The sequence below is a fragment of the Haliotis rubra genome, unplaced genomic scaffold (assembly GCF_003918875.1).
Source record: "Haliotis rubra isolate DU_JTF1 unplaced genomic scaffold, ASM391887v1 Scf874, whole genome shotgun sequence".
Taxonomy (NCBI): domain Eukaryota; kingdom Metazoa; phylum Mollusca; class Gastropoda; order Lepetellida; family Haliotidae; genus Haliotis; species Haliotis rubra.
In genome coordinates, this window is record NW_025767606.1 from 159,392 (window position 1) to 180,462 (window position 21,071).

The 21,071-nt window shown below is 39.7% G+C and overlaps 1 protein-coding gene across 1 annotated transcript; it reads left to right on the forward strand.

Annotated features, from left to right (window-relative positions):
• The first annotated feature begins 315 nt into the window (after window positions 1–315).
• Window positions 316–20,372, forward strand: LOC124263248 (cubilin-like). The gene is made up of 20 exons (XM_046697840.1): window positions 316–513; window positions 1,442–1,523; window positions 2,047–2,171; window positions 2,831–2,980; window positions 3,389–3,464; window positions 4,744–4,883; window positions 8,129–8,266; window positions 8,489–8,570; window positions 9,803–9,927; window positions 10,234–10,389; window positions 10,867–10,948; window positions 11,606–11,730; window positions 12,057–12,206; window positions 13,279–13,363; window positions 13,583–13,698; window positions 14,241–14,393; window positions 14,679–14,757; window positions 16,296–16,420; window positions 18,398–18,556; window positions 19,058–20,372. The coding sequence occupies exons 1-20, from the start codon at window positions 456–458 to the stop codon at window positions 19,144–19,146; spliced, it is 2,295 nt and encodes a 764-aa protein (XP_046553796.1). The 5' UTR covers window positions 316–455; the 3' UTR covers window positions 19,147–20,372.
• Window positions 20,373–21,071: the final 699 nt, after the last annotated feature.

A 21,071-nucleotide genomic window follows, 5' to 3' on the forward strand; every position in this document is an offset into this window, starting at 1 on the left:
CGTTGGTTCGTCACACCGAAGACCCGGGTTCGAATCCCCACATGGGCACAATGTGTGAAGCCCATTTCTGGTGTCCCCCGCCGTGATGTTGCTGGAATATTGCTAAAAGCGGCGTAAAACCAAACTCAGTCAGTCAGTCAATCTATTTTATCGTTCGAGAAAAAGGGTACGCCTGTCTTCCCCAGCAGGCAGCCACTGCCACTCGCACAGAACATATAGTAAAACGAGGTTCCTGGATATAATATGGCAACTTCAAAACGCAACCTACGTCACACTTGCTCAATGTTCGGGTCAGCTGATAACAGGTCATATCTCCCTACACAAGTCACAGGACAAAGCATCATCACATCAGCAGTAACGTTCAGCCTTCACACTGCACCCATACCGGTATTTAAAAGGATACATAAACTAAGAAGTTCATCAACAAACAGGGCGGGTTACAGAGTGGCTGAAACATGAGGATAGTTGTTTTCTGCTCTGCAGTTGTCTGTTTGCTTTTGTTCTCAAGAACAGGTGGGCGTTATTTGGATTTCATATTGATGATATTATAGTTAACACTAGTTACTTGTTTATTCGCGTCAGTCACCAAAACTGATCAATCAATCACAATCGCCTCTGCACACACGATGACGTTATACTGACTATATAATTGTTATCTGTCGGTAGTGTATTTATGTTGTAAATCAGGTATTATCAATAAAAGTAAAATCAACCAAAACATCACATTTAGTTTTTTGTTCTCTGGTTTAGAACCAGTTACCGGGATAATGTTTATCATTTTTATCTAAAAATGTAAACAGATATTTATTTTAATATAAATACGTGCATAAGGAGTTTTGTTTACGAGCCCACTAGGGTATACATATCAGTTTCATGACGCTATCAAAACTACGTCATTTAATCATCTGATAAAGTCTATTAACGTCCCAGCCATGTCACTCAATCTGTTCCCACTACGGCTTAAGTGAATGATTTAAATTTGTCAGTACATTACCTTGCCATATATTCTTTGATAATCCATATATTACATGTATAGAACTTACTCGTTATCACTATAGGTGAGGTGAGGTGAAATTGGGTTTAACGTCGTGCTTGAGAATATTGCGATCATGTGACGATGTGCATGCGTGTGTAAGTGTATGTGCGGCTGCTTGTACTAGCTCAGACTGAAGCTGGTTTTATAGTGCTAGCCCACTGAGATACGATGCCGCAGTGAAGCATGAATACCCCACTCAGACACAGTTTACTGACTCCGAGACGACCAGTCCTTGTTGTACCCATTAATGCCGAGTGCCAGGCAGGGACCACCAAGTACCATATTTTAACGTGTTTTGGTATGACGCGGTCGGGGATCGAACCCGAGACCTTCCGGTCTCCGGGCGGACGCTCTAACCACTACACCACGGAGGCGGTTCGTTATTATTATAAATTGTGCTTTCAGATTCATGCAATGTGGAAATACTCACAACAAGGTCCCCCACAAATATCTCTTCTCCGGGCTACCCCTTTACAGACTATCCGAGGTGAGGGCATAATGTAAAGATGCCAAAAGAAAAGAAGTTAATGCTGTGGGACAAAGTTACTTAGTAACCTAATGACACCAAGTTACTTATTACGCCAAAGTACTACAAGTCAAAACTTTAAGATTATTTGAATACTGTGGACAAAATGGTTTCTTGTCAACCACTGAAAACCTGGTGTTTTGTACAGACTTTGTTACTTACGAACCAATCAACGCATTTTAAAAACAGAGAAACTAATCGTAGCACCTTGTCTAACTGCATGCGTAGTGACCATTCAGCTTACCTTGAAAATGTTGGTTGTGTATTTTTAAAGCAAAACCATTTTTACTTTGGAATGCTGAGTCTTTATAATATATGTATAATGTGTGCGTGTGTGTGTGTGTGTGTAGTGTGTGTGTGTGTGTGTGTGTGTGTGTGTGTGTGTGTGTGTGTGTGTGTGTGTGTGTGTGTGTGTGTGACTTAACAGTTTTATGTCACGCTAGTATTGCTAAGAGACATTTCATGTTATTTGTTTTATCTGCAGGAATACAAACTGCTGGTGGAGGATCGATGCCAGTGACGAAGACAGAAACGTTATTGTGAGGGTTCTGGATTCTACAATCGAACAATCCCACAATTGCACTTATGATAGTCTGTCAATTTATGATGGTAAGGTTATGTACCTATAGTCAGTGAACAGTTTGGATCACAAATATTATGATGCAACTGATATGTTAGTTTTTGCAGTAGCTTAATCATTGACACATACACATCAGTTCAAACAACACGTTCACTGTTATTATATAGCCTTAACTGAGTTAACTGTTATTCTTTGCATTCGAATGTTAAACGAATCGACCTGTTCTTTGATTTTGTCCAATGTCCAGCAATGTCCAATATTCGGTGTAATTTGTCTTTGAAATTGCAATCTATTTGTAACATGTTGTTCAAAGCTTTTGATGAGGATAGAGTTCGTGAAACGCCAAGCTCAAATACATGTTCAGAAAGGGCCCATTTCTCAATATCCTCGCTAAACCATGAAATAGTTTAAATGTCCGGACCCGTGAAGATCCGGGCTAGAATCGGTCTTCAGTAACCCATGCCTGTCATAAGAGTCGACTAACGGGATCGGGTGTTCAGGCTCGCTGACTTAATTGACACATGGCATCGTATCCCAATTGCGTAGATCGATGCTCATGCTGTAGATCACTGGATTGTCTGGTCCAGACTCGATTATTTACAGACCGACGCCATATAGCTTGAATATTGCTGAATGCCGCGTAAAACAAAACTCACTTACTCAATGTGCGTGTCATATATGTACCCAGGACCAGATGCTACGGGCCCTTCTCTTGGGCGACTGTGTGGACGCAGCCGCACCTCTGTGATAAGCTCTGGTAGATCCATCTATATCGTCTTCAAAAGTGACAGCAGTAACCAGTACAAGGGCTTCCTTCTTCAGTTTTCTGAAACAACAAGTGGGTTATTTAGTCACAATTGATCAACGGTACAAGTTCATTGTGCCAAATCAGTTTATATGCACAAAGACATGTTGACTAAGCGTGTGATGAATGACATTGTAAAACATCAAAAGAGGACAATTCAAACATTTCCCCAACAACCTTCTTCAACTGTAACTTTGTGTATAATTTCAAGCATTATAATTTTGGAAACTGGGTATTCTCCGACGTGACTGTATATATATTGAATTCCATTCAAATCTAAAGGTGAAATTCATTCATTGCAGTCTGATTACGTGTTATCGTTACTGTTTGACTACAGTGGATGATAGAATAACTTCAATGAACTGAAACATAATATGAACACATAGCTTAGTGATTCGATATAAGCAATCTGACAATTTCCGTGATATCTGTCTTTCTAAGGATGTGGAGGCGAGTTGACAGCAACACCTGAGGAAACAGTCTTTCAATCGCCTGGCTATCCCTACGAGTATGTAAAGTAAGTATATCGTATGTATTACCTAAATATATATTTTTACATATATATTTGAATTAGTTTTCATAAACCGTCAGGATAATTGCGTACCCAGTCATGCATATCCTCGTGATTTCATTCCCAAAACACCGTGAAAATCATATGAATGGAGCAGGAAGCAAATGTACTGTAAGTCGCCATGGTCCCAAGTATGGTGATCTACCTTCAGTTGTTGGCGATCTATAGCCTGCTTTTATATTGTATTGTCAATTATAGTTAAAATATGTTAGATTTAAATACTAGTCTTAAATTTATTACTGTCATAATGTAGTTGTTTCAATGTCCTTGGCAGACAGGTAAGTATATTACATGTGTATAAGTTTGTTTTTATTCATTTATAAATTAACAACTTTCTTAGTCACGATATGGTTGGAATACTGCCGATGTGACTTTAAATCTTAACTCACTCACTCATATGAATGGACCAAGGAAATTCACTAATGACGCCAGGTGTTCGACAAAAGGGTGCGCATGTTCTACCCTACCTGTAACACATGCCATTCATACAAGCTGCTTGAAAAAGCTTGAATGTATTTTCAGTGCTCTGTATGTTGTGGCCTGTTTAAAATGCGGACACTCACGTGATCGGTGAACCAAACAAAACAGTAGTTGATCGTGATTTTACGACTATTGTGTCAAAGTTTAGGGATTCTTCTGCTTACAGGTAACGTAAACGTTTTGGAAATGGATTCACAGCCGCGGGGGCATAGACATATTTTTATATATCCACCCTTAAAGAATATTCAAAAGCAATGCATACCAAATAAATATTTAATTCGAACTTCATACAACAATGATGTATTTGCTCTATAGCAACCACAAACTATCAAGATTTAAAATGTGTTATGTAATGCTTCAAATGTGCCTTCAAGAGCAGAAACGGGTGGAAATGAAATGTAAAATCACACTTCGTGTATATGGACCTATGCCTTTTCATACAACAAACATTCAAAAAGGAAAATAAAAATCCACTGACCTGTGAAGATACAGGTTAGAATTGGTTTTCAGCAACCCATGCATGTCGTAAGAGGCGACTAACGGGTCGGGCGGTCAGGCTTGCTGACTTGGTTGACATATGTCATCGTATCCCAGGTGCGTAGATCGATACTCATGTTGTTGATCCCTGGTCTGCCTGGTCCAGACTTGATTATTTACAGACCGCTGTCACATAGCTGGAATATTGCTGAGTGCGTCGTAAAACTAAACTCACTTACATTATAATACCCCTGTCAATGTGTTCCAGCGAAATGAATTGCACATGGTACTTCACGGCCGAGAATGAAAATGATACAATAGTCATGACGTTTGATGAGATTAATGTGCAGCAAAGCACCTATTGTGACATTGGCTCGGTTTCCATCTACAACGACCACGAAAACGACGGTGAGTACGATATATGTCCATCTCGGATGACGATCTTCCTTATTCTCTCAGTACCTGAACTGCACCCATTCTGTTGTGCTGAATAGTTAGATATGCCCGCCAAGTATAGATGATACACGATTTTACACTTATGTTAGTAAACAAGGACTGATCGGTTCGGATCACAATGGTATAGCCACGTTAACACCCTGGATGGTGTACCTCGCCGATATATTTTTACTAGTCACTGGTTCGCTAGCCCGTGACTAGTAAAAAACTCCAGTCGGGCCAGTATATCTCCGCAGTCACTGACCCGACTGGCTCGCGAATTTTCATGGGGTCATCTTTTAAATAAAACCACTCTCTCCAAATTGTTAAGTCATAATACACTTTTAAATTATGCAAGATTATGGCCTGGTAAATTATCATTATGGTATTTTACCTTTTTCTATTCTTTTGCTTAGTTTCCACATTAAAAGTTTTGGCTAGTGAATTATTTTGTTGCCTAGGAACTTTCAGGCATAACTAGCCCTACTGGCAAGCAAAATTTGGAAACTATTTCGCACACTGGACGTGCGACTCTCGTAGAGCTACGGTCGCTTTGAGGAACGGGGCCCTGGGATTTTGGTTATTGTACTTGAGACCCAGGGCGGCTAGGATCCTCGGCTTTACAACCTTCAAACTGTCTGTATCTTGTAAACGGTTACTAAACGTTTACGTTGAAAAAGTCACTTTATCAAAACTGTTATTTCCTTAATGATTGAATACGGTGTAACTCAATGAGCTAGCACAATTACACAGGGATACATACGGGCTAGTACAAGTAGCGTATGTGCCCATCGATATTTTGGGAATATTGCTAAAAACAGCTTAAAACAATACTCCAACTTTTTCCACTGCCAACTTTTTCCATAGCAGACCTTATGTGAATAAGGTATGAATTCCTTTTGAGACTAATGTATGGACATATGTACCAAAGCTTCGATTCTATTGTATCCTGAGCTTATCTATTCCTATTTGTGGCGGAACTGCATTATCAGTGGTTTAAGGGAGGTTACTCTCCCACATTCGAAACTAAACATGGTAGATTTTGCATACACTGGTATGGTTGGTTTGTTATTTGCTCAGTACTCAGCAACATTCCAGCTTTATGGCGGCGGTCTGTACATATTCGAGTCTGGACCAGACGTTCCAGTGATCAACAGCATGAACATCCATCTACGGAATTGGGAACCGATGACATTTGTCAACCAAGTTTGCATGTCTGACCACCCCATCCCGTTAGTCGCTTCTAACGACAAGCATGGGTTACTGAAGATCAATTCTAGCCCGGATCTTCACGGGTATCGAAACTAAACTCTCACCATAAACTTTCACAGATATCGGCCGCAATAAATGCTCACAAATACAGTTCAAGGGTCACTTATTCATACAAAATGCATTAAATTGTGACTACACTGACCGTGGATTCGCTGATATTTATGAGTGTACACCTTTTGTAGAACGGTTCTAAAGCTATCTATGACGCAATTGGTTGGGATTTTGACCTTTGATGTCATAGGGGTCATATGCTTATCGCCGAGTTTCTACTTTGGGGTATGGATGTGTTGCGAAAATGCTGCGTGAATTTAACGGTCGTGTCGAGTATAGTTAGCCCCAGTGTAAAATATGTAAAAGTTCCCATTATGATATAATCAAACTAAATAACAGTATTAATAATAATAATAATAATTATGTTTTTTCAAACAGTGACCTCTTTATCAAAAACTGTTAAAGGTGGACCCACAGTTCTGTCTACATTCGTGTGAACAGTTTTATATAGACTTTTGTGAGCTCGTTTTGCGTTCAGTTGCATAACACAGTCAACACATTTTTGAAATGCTAAGATTGCAGTTTTACTCATTTTTCGAAATTTGGACCCACTCAAAAAAATCTATATTGCGTAAAAACGAGTGGGCCCACATTTCTGCTTTCACTTTGATGTGTACAGATTGGTTGGTGATATCGAAGGTAGAAACCGGTTTGTATTTACAAACAAGGGCAATGAGATGGCCTACCTCTCTACAATTCAATAATATTGACAAATACGTGTAACAATCCTAAAGCAATATGCTGCAATTCATATAAAGAGATTATTACACTAGCAAACGAGAGCGAGGGCAATGCCTTATATTCCCACGTATGACACATTTCCTACAGTAGTAATTGCTCGAGTGTAATAATTTCTTTATCTTCCATTTTATTCACTTACATTTGTGCAGTAATACACGGTAAACAGGTGTGATGGCCCTCTTCATTGACGTCACGTTCAAGTGTTTAATAACGTCACAGACGACGAAATACAGAAACAGTGGTTGCTAGGCAAAAGTGATATGTGAGGTGAGGTGAAATTGGGTTTAACGTCGTACTTGAGAATATTTCGCTCATATGACGATGTGCATGCGTGTGTATGTGTATGTGCGGATACTTGTACTAGCCCAGACTGAAGCTGGTTTTATAGTTCTAGCCCACTGAGAAACCATGCCGCAGTGAAGCATGAATACCACACTCGGACACATTATACTGACTCCGAGCCGACCAGTCCTTGTTGTACCCTTTAATGCCGAGCGCCAAGCAGGGACCAACAAATACCATATTTTAGCGTCTTTTGGTATGACGCGGCCGGGGATCGAACCCGCGACCATCCGCTCTCCGGGCGGACGCTCTAACCACTACACCACGGAGGCGGCCAAAGTGAGATGTGCTCATGAGCAAACATGTTATATATGACTCTGGTTATGTTTCACCAAATGGGTAACATGGAAATGATTCATTAAAATGTATAGTGTTCATGATAATCGAGTAACGGACGACACAGTTTATCGCTTTCTCACCGCCATGCTTTTTTTTCTGATACGAAATTAATCAGCATACCGCCAGTCTGTGTTTAAAGTTAGCTCCCTTCGAAACTCGAACCACTGATATTGCGGTTTCGCCATTTATTGGGACCCGTGAAGGTCCGGGTTAGAATTGACCTTTAGTAGCCCATACTTTTCGTAAGAGGCGACAAACGGAATCGGGTGGTCAGGCTCGCTGACTTGGTTGACACATGTCATCTGTTCCGAATTGCACAGATCGATGCTCATGCTGTTGATCACCGGATTGTCTGGCCCAGACTCGATTATTTACAGACCGCCGCCATATAGCTAGAATATTGCTGAGTGCGTCGTAAAACGAAACTCACTCACTCACTCGCCATTTATTGTACGTGTTCTTATTTCTAACAGACGAACAGCTACTCGGACAAATCTGTGACGATACCACGCCTAACCTTCAAAGTTCCAGAAACAAAATGAGGATCGACTTTCATAGGGATATGGACACTATGGGAATCGGATTCTCTCTGAAATTCAAAACGGTGAAAGGTATGTTAGACATGTTGTCGAAACTATTTTACGTGAGGTTACGGGATATTGAATTTTGTTTATTCTGCGCATACTTTAACAATGTAAGTGACATAATTTTGACGATTGCAATCAGTGCCATTCGTTTATTCGAATGGTTAACAGGTAAAATTGCAACACTCTTGCTGACACTTATTATTATATAAAATTAAGTGTACTAAAAACATTTTTCTGCATCACCAGCTAGTGTTTGTAACCTGACAATGGTCTCTACTACCACCCCGCAATACTTCGTATCGCCTGGATATCCGGATGCATATGATCGGTACGTTTCATATATTTGTTACCGTAAACTATTTACAGTTATTTCTTAACCTGTACATTTGCTTGAAAGTTACAACCTGCTATGAATACATCGGTAGCGTATCTATATTTGTATTGAGAAAAACGTGTTATTGCTGAAAACTCTGCAACTGCTGAAAAACAATTCAAACGTAATTATTTTTTAGGTGTTCGTTATTTACACACTATGTCTGATAATTGTGACAAACTGTGTGAAAACATGTGGACGCCCTGCACGCAAATGCCATCTTCATGCCATCATTCTGACTAAGAGGGATCGTAGCGCTAAGATGATCGTAACTCCCATAATTTAACATAGACTTACGACTGTAGTAGAGCTAAGGCGACCGTAACTCCCATACTTTAACATAGACTTACGACTGTTGTAGCGCTAAGGCGACCGTAACTCCCATACTTTAACATAGACTTACGACTGTTGTAGTGCTAAGGCAACCGTAACTCCCATACTTTAACATAGACTTACGACTGTCGTAGTGCTACGATCGCTTTGAGGAACGGGGCCCTGGATTTGGGTTATTGTCCTGGAGAACCCAGGGCGGCTTGGATCATCAGCGTTATGTGTTGTTGGTCCACAATTTGCTCAAGACAGATTGAGAAACAATGCAGCGTTTGGCCAACAGTACTTTGAAGTGTGACCACCTTTAAACTGTCTGTATCTTGTAAACGTTTATGTTGAAAAAGTCACATTATCAAAACTGCTATTTCCTTAATGATTGAACGTGTTATTAAAGTGTTAGTTATTGAGCTTTAGATTCCAAGGAAACAGAGTTTGAGTGACAATGGCAAATCTGACATACCACCCCCTGCACATGCTTTAGAACTGGCATGCTTCTTGACTTTTTCGGAGCTTGAATTCTTTGGAAACGTTCTTACTACATAAATCACTGACGTTCAAAGCAAGACTTGTGTGTATGTGTCTGTAGTTTCATCATATAATATTCAATACCCTTCTGTAATTATTTGCAAATAGCAAGTAAACATGTAGATGGTCATACATATGGATACCGCAGAATAAGAGGAAAATGGACGCAATTTTGAAACCGTGTCATTTACTCATCTTTAGATCACGACACGCCTGCACACTCATTTGTGGGTAATAGGCAAGCATATTGCTGTTTACACCCACTTGTATTTAGATTTTATATACAGTCATTTGGATTTGGATTTCAAAATAAACGTGTTTGTTGTTATCAGTGACTTGGAATGTGTGTGGATAATCGTGGCAGTGGTTCAGCCATATGTTCAACTTGACGTCATCGACGCAGAAATTGAGGGCCCATACCCTTCCTGCAGCAACGACTCAGTGACTGTTTATGGAGGTATTTAGTGTCTTTTGTTAGCTAGGCTATTTGCGTTGAGCTTATTTGCGGAAATTAACAAATAATGGTTGATATAAAGTAACAAGAATTTCAGTGCTCGTTTAACAAACTATTCGATAGCACATGTATTCATGAATAAGATGTTCTACTTGCTAAGTAAAGAGATTATATTCACTTGGATAACAAAGGTTATTTTATAGTAACATCATTTAGGATGAAGGAAAGGAAAACACATTTAAAACATGCGTTGGTATTAATTACTTTCTTGTAGAGGTACAATATTAAAAGTGCAATAACGTGTTACAGCAATGAATCTTTCAAGCAATGGACTGGGAACGTTTTGTGGCAATGCCACACCGACCTACACGTCGCCAAACCAGTTCTTGGTTGTGAAATTTAAGACAGATGATGTGATTGAAGATAAGGGCTTCCGTATCAAATACACGAGTGTCAGAAAAATAGGTAAAGGATGATACCTATCTTACATCAAAGTTAAATGTCTGTAAAGCTTACTATACTGGCTATGGTGGAATGAATGCTTATTTATTATTCCGGAATTTTTGTATTCTTACCCGTGAAGGTCCGGGTTAGAATGAACCTTCAGGACCCATGCTTGTCGTTAGAGGCGACGACTAACGGGATCGGGTGGTCGTGCAATCAGGCTCGCCGGCTTGATTGACACATGTCATCGGTTCCCAATTGCGCAGATCGATGCTCATGCTGTTGATCACCGGATTGTCTGGTCCAGACTCGTTTATTTACAAACCGCCGCCATATAGGTGGAATATTGCTGAGTGCGGCGTAAAACGAAACTCACTCACTCACTCAATTTTTGTTCTTCATCTGTATGAACATTACTGATAGTACCATTACATGTAGTAATGTTTTGACAACCATACTAATATGTTTGACTTGAACAATGTTTATATCATTTTCCAGACCAGTGTGGAAATACATCTCTCTCAGCTCAAACAACACACAAGTTCCTTCAGTCCCCCGCATATCCTAATCATTATCAAAAGTAAGTATAACTATATTTCTATTTCACCATTTATTCTCATTGTTAGCATTTAAGAGTTTAAAAATTCAACCAAAATATGTCCTCACATCGAGCTGCCTTACCTAAGACACAATCTGTCTTGACATATTTTACCCCATATTTTTCATAGGCCTTATTGAGACACATGATTTTGTATTTCAAATGAGGAGTATGTTTGTTTGCAAATTTGTTATTCTACATCACATACTCACGCTGGCAACAGTTAAACAACTTATGTGATTTGACTGAACACTTTGATAAGTACTGCAGCAACGAACAGACCTCAATACTCATCTGTACCATTCAAAATGGTAATCTTGTGTAACGATGTAATGTGATAATTGTGGGACCGAATATTTTCAAAAAGTTTTCCGGGCTGTCCTATATATGGTAAACATATTACTTGTAAACTCTTTTTTTCAAAAAAACTAAACTGTATCTTAATCTGTGACATTGGAGCGGTTATTTGAAATTCAGCAAAATGGTGCACTTACTAAATAACACAAACATTGATTTTCATGTGTATTTGTGCACTACATATATACCGTCTACTTCTCAATGGAATAGATTTGGGGAGCCTACCCTGCTTAGTAATCATACTTTTAATCTATAGTTACCTCAAATCATCTCTTCTTGCAGCAATGATCTTTGTATTTGGACGATGACGGCATCGTCGTCAAATTCCATGGTCAGAATTGTGGTACTTGATTCCGTTCTTGAAGGAGGAAATAACTGTCCCTTTGACTCTGTGACGGTTTACGATGGTGGGTAGAAAAAAACACAAACTTGTTCATAGTTTTAGTCCATAATACATCAGGTGGTGACGCAAGTGATTGACTCAATTAATGTCAGTGAACTAATATTCACCTTTCGAGTATTCGCATAGGTAACAAGTTACGTAAAATTGGTCGATCAGCTATTTCACATGCATAGGACTCACACATACCATCAAGTGATCTATTGCCTCTATCTTCCCTACTGAGTTGAACCTAAGTCTGTATTGTTGTCTATATAACTTACCCTTTCCTGTATTTTAATGAGTGCACTGGGAATATTATGATGGTAAATGTTGCATCCATTCGTTTTCCAGGTACTAGCATACATTCCAACGTGATAACAGTATGGTGTAATACAATGACACCGACAGTACAGAGCACTGGACATGCAATGACACTGAAGTTTAAGACAGACGGCTCCAATACATTCAGGGGCTTCAGACTCAAGTACTTTGAAACAACTAGTAAGTAACCAGCTGATGATATATGCTTTCAACCAAAACGTACACATCTTCAGTATATGAAAGACAATGGTATTTTAACACTTTAGGTTGTGTATTTGGAATGACGTTTTTTGTGCAAGGAATGAGATATATAACCAACATCATAGGCAAAAATGGTAATTTCTGCTTTAATAAATGTACAGATCCTTTTAGCAGACTACAGTGATGCAATGAATATCGGCTTAAATGCTGAAGGTGACGCAAGAGTCACAGAGTCATAAGAATGTTCATACAACTAGGTTCGCTCATTTCAACCACTGAATGCGGGGCGGTGGGGTAGCCTAGTGGTTCAAGCGTTGGCTCGTCACGCCGAAGACCCGGGTTCGAATCCCCACATGGGTACAATGTGTGAAGCCCATTTCTGGTGTTCCCCCGCCGTGATGTAGCTGGAATATTGCTAAAAGCGGCGTAAAACCAAACTCAGTCAGTCAGTTCAACCACTGAATGCACATGTCCACATTTACATGCAATGTATTCTTCCGGTCGTCGTGACCATATCAATACAATGCATTTTACTGGGGGAGTTTACATAAATCCGAATGTTGACTTCGATGTTTTAAGGAAATAACCAACAACGTAAATTCGATCTACTAATGATCTCTACGTATATTATTAAAAAAAATCAGTTCCAACACTAATACGTCCTTTGAACTATGTGGCAACTGGAATATGATATTCATTGTGCTATCTTTACCATTTGGATGAGCTGTGAATTCGTACATTATATATTATTCTATTAGGAGTGAGTGAGTGAGTTTAGTTTTACGCCGCACTCAGCAATATCCCAGCTATATGGCGGCGGTCTGTAAATAATCGAGTCTGGACCGAACAATCCAGTGGTCTACAGCATGAGCATCGATGGAACCGATGACAAGTGTCAACCAAGCCATCGAGCTTGACCACCCGATCCCGTTAGTCGCCTCTTACGAGAAGCATGGGTTACTGGGGGTTACTTCACGGGTTATTCTATTAGGAAAACATGTGTCCATCCTTTTCAATGTGATACCAAAAATATTACTCCCATTTGTTCCAGGCCCGTTACCATGCGGTGGACACGAGAGTGCCTCTTCTTACGACCAGTATCTAACATCCCCAGGCTATCCCAGGGACTACCCACCGTAAGAACGATTTCGAATCCCCACATGAGTAAAATGATTTCTGACGTCCCGAGCCATGATATTGCTAGAATATTGCTAAAAGCGGCTTAAAACAATCTCACTCACTCACTTACTCACTAACTCATTTGCCACAGAAGATATTAGTTTCAGTATTTCCATATGCTTAATGCTTAGAATTAAACTTCATTTATGTTACATATATGTTTCATTTGGCAACAGAAACAAGGACTGTACATGGACTGTTAATACAGATTTTACGCAGATCAAGATTAATGTTCTCGACAGCGAGATGGAAGGACTCTCCTGTGCGGGTGACAACGTTAAAATAATTGATGGTAAGGTAACATTGTTTTCGCCGAACACAGCCTAAAGACAGACTCATTTAATGCAATAGGGATACTTTAAATTTGTTTTACTTGCTCCACTAACCGCCGTGTCAAATGTATGAAAGATAAACAATCTAAGTAATAACTACATGTGCAAAAATGTAGGCTTTTCCTGCAGTTATCATTCACGGATAAAAGCCATTTTCCATTGCCTCCATTACAGAAAGAAAACAAACAGTGCCTTCTTCTGTGGATACAAAACTCGTACATGCATATACTGTACATAATATCATTCTATTTATTCTTTCCATTAAAATCGACTAATTAGCATGTCAATATAAATCAGCAAAAAAGATATTATAAGCATGTTTGTATTCATTTTCATTTTCACTCAGTCACTATCCGATCCCGTTTAAAATCTCCAAATGTATTCGTACCTGTTCTGCTACCAAGTGTTTTGTTTGCAGAACAATACATATGCAGTCACATTTGTTAATTGTGTGGTACAGGGGAAGTTCTACTGGCTACTATATACATGTTATTTTGTTCAGGAGATGGCGTGTCATTAATTGGGGAGCTCTGCGGGAGTAACACACCAACCATATACAGTTCTGGTTCGTCTGCCACAATAAGGTTCCACTCAGACTCTTCAACCTCTGGTAGAGGCTTCAAACTGGCATATACAGGAGGCGATTATTTCAGTCGTGAGTATGATTTTTGTAACTTATATCTAACGAAGGAAATTATCAATCGAGATCTCTGCTGATATCTGTTAAGTCTCGAATGCATTTGTCTGAGCACCTGCACATAGCAAAAAACATAACCTTAAGTGTGCACATATAAGGCGAAACCCTTAATTTTTACTGATAGCTACAACTGATGACACACTTGTGATATGTGTTCATGTTTTGAAAGGAAATATCGAATATCATTCTTTAAATCACTGTTTCCACATGTGCAGAACTAAATCGCCTCTTGTGTTCATTCAGCATGTGGTCAAGAAGATATCACCGCAGACATTTGGTCAGACTACCTTACCTCCCCCAACTATCCTTACCACTACCCAAGGTAAGTTGAAGGCTGGTCGGTTTGTTGTTGAACGCCGCACTCAGCAATATTCCAGCTAAATGGCGGCAGTCTGTAAAAAAATCGAGTCTGGACTAGAAAATCCATTGATAGACAGCATGAGCATCGATCTACGCAATTGGGAACCGATGATTTGTGTCAACCAAGTCAGCGAGCCTGTCCACCCGATCCGTTTGTCGCCCCTACGACATGCATGGGTTGCTGATTACACAGATATTAACTAACTTGGATCTTTATGGGTGTAAGTTGAAAGATGAATATTTGTGTAAAACAAGTATAATGAATAAGTATACTTTATGCATAATCTGAGCATGACTACATTTATGACAATTTTCCTGTCACACATGTACACCATCAACCCGAGACACACGTATTCACCTTCTGTCCAAAGACCAGAAGGTTGATAAGAATTTTTTATCATATATCACAAAATGAAATTTTGAAATTATCTATTTGTAAGTGAATGCAAGTATATTTTCACCTTGTTTGGAAGACATTGTCTAGGTGAATCCCGCCGACTAAACTCCAACGTTTTACCATTAGGGCTAATAGTGATCACCCATTCAAAATGCATTGATCAATTTTTTTTGTGGATGAGAAGACTGACGTAACGTAGATCGAAATACTTACACACTTAGTAAAACCTGTAAACATTCATACGTGCCGAAATACCTTTAAATTATACGATCAAAAGCTTCTTTACATGGAGTTTTTTATATCCCGTTGTCCCCCATTTTAGGGCGTAGGAACTAATCTAGAACAGATACCTGTGTTCACTAGGGAGGACAGATTGTATAGGCGTCCATTCATCACAATTTGCTGTTCAGTGTTACTTCCCTTTTGTCAAACATGGATCCGCTGATCGTGGTTTGGATTTAACGCTCATCCCTGACTATTAACCATGGTTTATGGGCACCGGGCCTGCGGTTGTCATCACCACGAGTCCCCGCCCATTAAAGCTGTTGTCTTACATAAAGGGGGCGGTGGGGTAGCCTAGTGGTTAAAGCGTGCGCTCGTCACGCCGAAGACCCGGGTTCGATTCCCCACATGGGCACAATGTGTTAAGCCCATTTCTGGTGTCCCCCGCCGTGATATTGCTGGAATATTGCTAAAAGCGGCGTAAAACTAAATTCAGTCAGTCAGTCTTACATAAAGGTGACATGTCACAGTGAAAGATGCTCGCTGTCACATAAGCCGCGAATAGCTTAAAACAACATTCACTGTCACAGTTACAATTTTGTAACTGGAAGATTGTACATGATGTACATGAAACTGCAATGCTATAATTGTAACATTCCACTTAAGAAATATCAAATCTATTTGTGACAAATGACACAAGAATTATACCATTTGAAGTAAATATGAGAATGATAAACATCAAAGGAATACATCTGCTTGACAATGGCAACGCAATCTTTAAAGGCAGCTTGCTGCTTCAACTGATCCGTGATCTAAGACTACAAAGTTTATTGATATCCCAACATGTTTAACGAGATTCGAATTTATGTGTTTTCCAACAGCAACTCCGAGTGTTCCTGGTCGATCAATACAGGGGACTTTAGCAAGGTGGTGTACGTTGGCGTTATTACCTCGGACTTGGAGTACTCGGACACCTGTTCCTATGACTACATTGAGTTTTTCGATGGTAAAAACAAACATAGCTGTGTTGCATACGTACTGTTATCAACGTTAACATTAAGTGAGTGAGTTGATGAGTTTAGTTTTACGCCGCACATACCAATATTCCAGCATTATGACGGCGGTCTGTAAATAATCGAGTCTGGACCAGCAATCCTGTGATCAACAGCATGAGCACCGATCTGCGCAATTGGGAACCGATGACACGTGTCAACCAAGCCAGCGAGCCTGACCACCCGATCCCGTTAGTCGCCTCTTACCACAAGCATGGGTTACTGAAGGCTCATTCACGGACCTTCACGGGTCGTTAACATTAAGCTATTTAGAATTAGATATTCAAAACCAGCCTAAACACCCTTCTCTTCAGAAAGTTCTATCCCCAGTGACTACCTCCTTCCCTGAACTTCCCACCTGTGACTATTGTAGCACCTTGAGCATGCACATTTTGGATGAAACCCAGCACAATACAAAAAGACATTAGACATTATCATTATTATTATTAGCAAGTGAATGAGAACTGCCCCACGTGTTCTTAATAACCCATGATGTGATTTGAACTCGAATATTTGATGTAGAGATCCGCAGACATACTCGTACTTAAAGGTCACATGCAACGTAAAACACAACTTTGCAGATTCTGATACCTTTCGGTATGGACTTACCGAAACAAATCGTCAAAAATGCAAATGCAACTTATAAAGTTGAAAAATAACGCGATGAAAAAAACCGCGCGAAATCGGAGTTCAAACGTTTCACTAATTTTCCCCCGACTTTTCTGGGGAAAACGGGTTTCAACAGCTGGGCTGCGCTTATAGCACGTGCGCAGTGAAGCAGGTTCGCGCAGCTTGGAAGCGGTTGTCCAGTGAATACTCTGTGAAGGCTTTGGTGTGAGCTATTTTTCTAATGTTTTGTTGATACCTCACAGGCGCGAGCTTTTTATATGTTATGACAGTAAATTAACTGTTTATATAATTTCATTTGTCTATTTCACCACACGTTCTTCTTACAGAGTCACTTTCTCAGTTCGATACTTAAAAGCAATGCCATTATTTAGCGTTGACAGAATTTCTAACTGTGATATAGATATGTCGTTGTCACAGACTAAACTCAATGTCTTGTTTTATTGACACCTGTGTGTCTGCCTGCCTGTCTGCTAATGACAATATTCAATACACAGCTGCTATCACTGACCACTTGCAATTTGAACTTAACACCAATCAGGCTATACACCATAAACAAAATGCATTGATTTATGGCCCGAGTTCAGTCTCTGTCACATTATGGAATTACACAGACAGGCAGGTGTGATACATGTTATGATGTCTGTTGATTTCAAAATGCTATACACAAAAAATGAGCATATATTTACAAAACCCAACATCTCTATATATACACACAATGACCCGTGAGGGCATCTGCAAATGAACCATCCGTTACACTTGAGTGCACACCCACTCGCTCTGACAGGGTTCGGTATCCCGGCTGCTTCGTTTCTTGGGAAGAAAAGCGAAGTACACAATATTGCACTTTTGATTTGCGATTGTACGCTTATAATTTTGTTTATATGTTTTTTCATAACCAGCAATGTATATTATATGTTATGAATAAGTGATAATTGTGTTTTAATTACGTTTGAAATTTTGGTTGCGTGTGACCTTTAACTGAACCGATCACTTTGCTGAGAAAAAGGCTGAAAATACCAGTAGACAGTTGTGAAATAAAAATGATCTTTATAGAGAGCTAGCTTTGGGTTTATGTTGCTAATGGCGTGCTCATCTTGCCAAGCACCCAATATAAATGACAAAATGGTGGAAGATTGTTTACTCACTCACTTTATCCCATACTTTATTTAAACCATCGATATTTGGAGATATCAGCGATATATAACCTGTTCCAGCCTGTCATGTTACATGCGACTGCTACGACATTGTATTGCACGCCATGCAATCGTAAAGTAAACGCTTGTTCTCATTGGTTGGAACAGGTTACTCTGACACAGACACATCACTTGGAAGATATTGCGGCAGCAGTCTTCCCACAAAGCACAGCTCCGGAGAAAACATGTACATCAAATTCCACTCTGACAGTTCCAACACAGGCACAGGTTTTAAGTTGTCGTATGAAGCCAAGGACCGTGGCGACTGTGAGTATTGTTTATATTTTATTGTTTAATATATATACATGTATGTCACTGGATTTTGTGGTCCTAAAATCGACTGTAACGTGGCATGGCAAGAGCACTGCTTTGCGATGTTAGGCAACAAACCTTTATTGTTCCAAGCAAATTGTGTTACTGAAGTGTGCAACCGTTCGGGCAAGACATGCTTTACATTTTCGCGGGCATCACTGATATTTAGTCCATTCATATAAGTTTCATACTATTATGTATTTTTGGCCTATTGAGCTGAGTGGAATCTGTTTTACCGGATACGTATTCAGTAGCATTAAAGTTGCAAATTTGTAAGTTTACAAATAATATTTACCGAAATATAGCAGTCAGTCGAACTCCATAATCATACGCCTATACAAAGAAGGCACAGTCACAGTTAAATGTCTCAGTGAAAAAAGCAAAATCGTAAAAATGTGAACTTAGTACCAACAGCACACGAAGAAACACGCTCACACTATGCCCTGTTTGTAACAGTTTCAGATCTCGACCCAGTCAACATCCCTGCTATTGTTGGAGGATCTGTCGGTAGCGTCTGCTTCATCTCATTTTCCTTGGCATATTAGCAACAGCCAGGAAAAGGAATCGACCAGCGGTCACCCAAGTCCGAGACAACACAGTACACAATGTCAGTCAGGGTCCCTATGAGACTACAGTTACTCCGGCCAACTTCCAGCCACCCCCTGCATATGTCCAAGTGGCCAGTCCTCCTCCCTACCCCCAGCCAGTTGCTACGAGAGACACAGCCCCAATCGTAACCCAAGTAGCTGACTGAGATCATCAGATAATAATCGGCAATACACTGGCACACAAATTCAGACTCAATTCTGAAATATATTCACTAGTACCTGCAAGTATTTATCTAACAATGTCTTGATTAAGCATTATCTAACAAACATGTTAGCCGTAAATTGTATTTTCCTATTACGGTTTTCAATACCCGAACATCGGAAAGAAATGTGCTTTTTCCTACATTTGTAACGAAACGTCATTTGTTATGAAAATGTCTGGTAAAATATAGTATATGCTGCAAATGCCAAATGTTAATCAAAAAAATTAATTGTTTACGTTGAAATACTAATTACCACATTTTCGACATTGGGACTGAAAAATACATATGTCAGTTTCAAATCAGTTATTCAAGCAGTTTGTGAGTCTGCTTTTGTACATTTTGATTCAGATACTCATGTATTGAGTCATAGACTGATGTTTACATATTATCACAATGGGATGTGCAATAAAGAACATGTAATTTCGGTTTCGTTCATGTGTAACATGATCCAGTGTACCACATACCTTGAACTATATAACTACGTGTAGCATTGCGTTATTGTCTGTCCCCACTTTATGAAGATATTGCTACTTCTTAAATGTATAAAATATATTTCATAAAATAATAAAACAATCTTAAAACTTCACTTGGTCAACGCACACAAGAACGTAATTAAGGAATGAATATAAACGACTCATGATCGCCAATGTATGACGATTTTGCGAAATTGTTGTCATATCTTTACCTGTAAGTGATAAGATGAGATATAAGACTATTATCATTACAAGTACATTTGGCAGACTAGATTAGCACCAAAATGTGAAAAGTGATATATCATTACACTAGGTTATGAGTAGGAATATACGACACAAACGCAGTTGGGGGCCAGAGGGTAGAAATTGATTAATGGTACCGATGCTGCTTCATTTGCAAACATAATAAATCCGACCGCCTCCGAAAATGCATTTGTAATTAAATAATCAGGTAGTTTGTTGCGAAACAATAAAGTCATACTCCAAACTATGTCTTATCAGTTGTTTTTGTTCTTGGCTAATCGTGTGGCTCTATCAGATAATGTGTCTATTTCAAAGTGGCATAACTAACTCAGTCACTGGCTGTACAGTTTCATGATCAATGTCATGTTCTGTGTTTGTTCCGCAACTTCATTGGTAATCGTCCTTTTCAAAGTGTTGTGAACTCAAAAAACGAATCATTTTCTCACAACTCCTATTTTGTTTCAATTCACTTTTCATTCAGTAAAACCCTCACTATATTTCTGAACTGAATCATGAACCATTCCAGCACTATGTACAAGTAGTTTTACATCGATGTTTTTGGTTGTTGTTTGACGCCGCATTCAGCAATATACCAGCTATGCGAAGGCGGTCTGTACGTAATCGAAACTGGACCAAACAATCGAGTGATTGGCGTTATGATCGATATACGCAATAGCTGTACGATGACATGCGTCAACCAAGTCACGAGCCTGACTGCCCGATCCCGTTACCTCTTACGACAAGCATAGGTAGCTGAAGATTAATCCTACCTGTATCTTCACGGGTCGGTTCTCAAAGAGCCGGCACCCATGAAGGGCCACCTCCTCGTGGTGGGTGCTGGGTCACGCTAAGCGCCCTTCGACCCCCGTTGTGGACCCGGGGGGATATTAGGTCCACCAAGCCGTTTGCCGTGGGTTGCGCCCCTGTGTCGGTGGAGGACGGG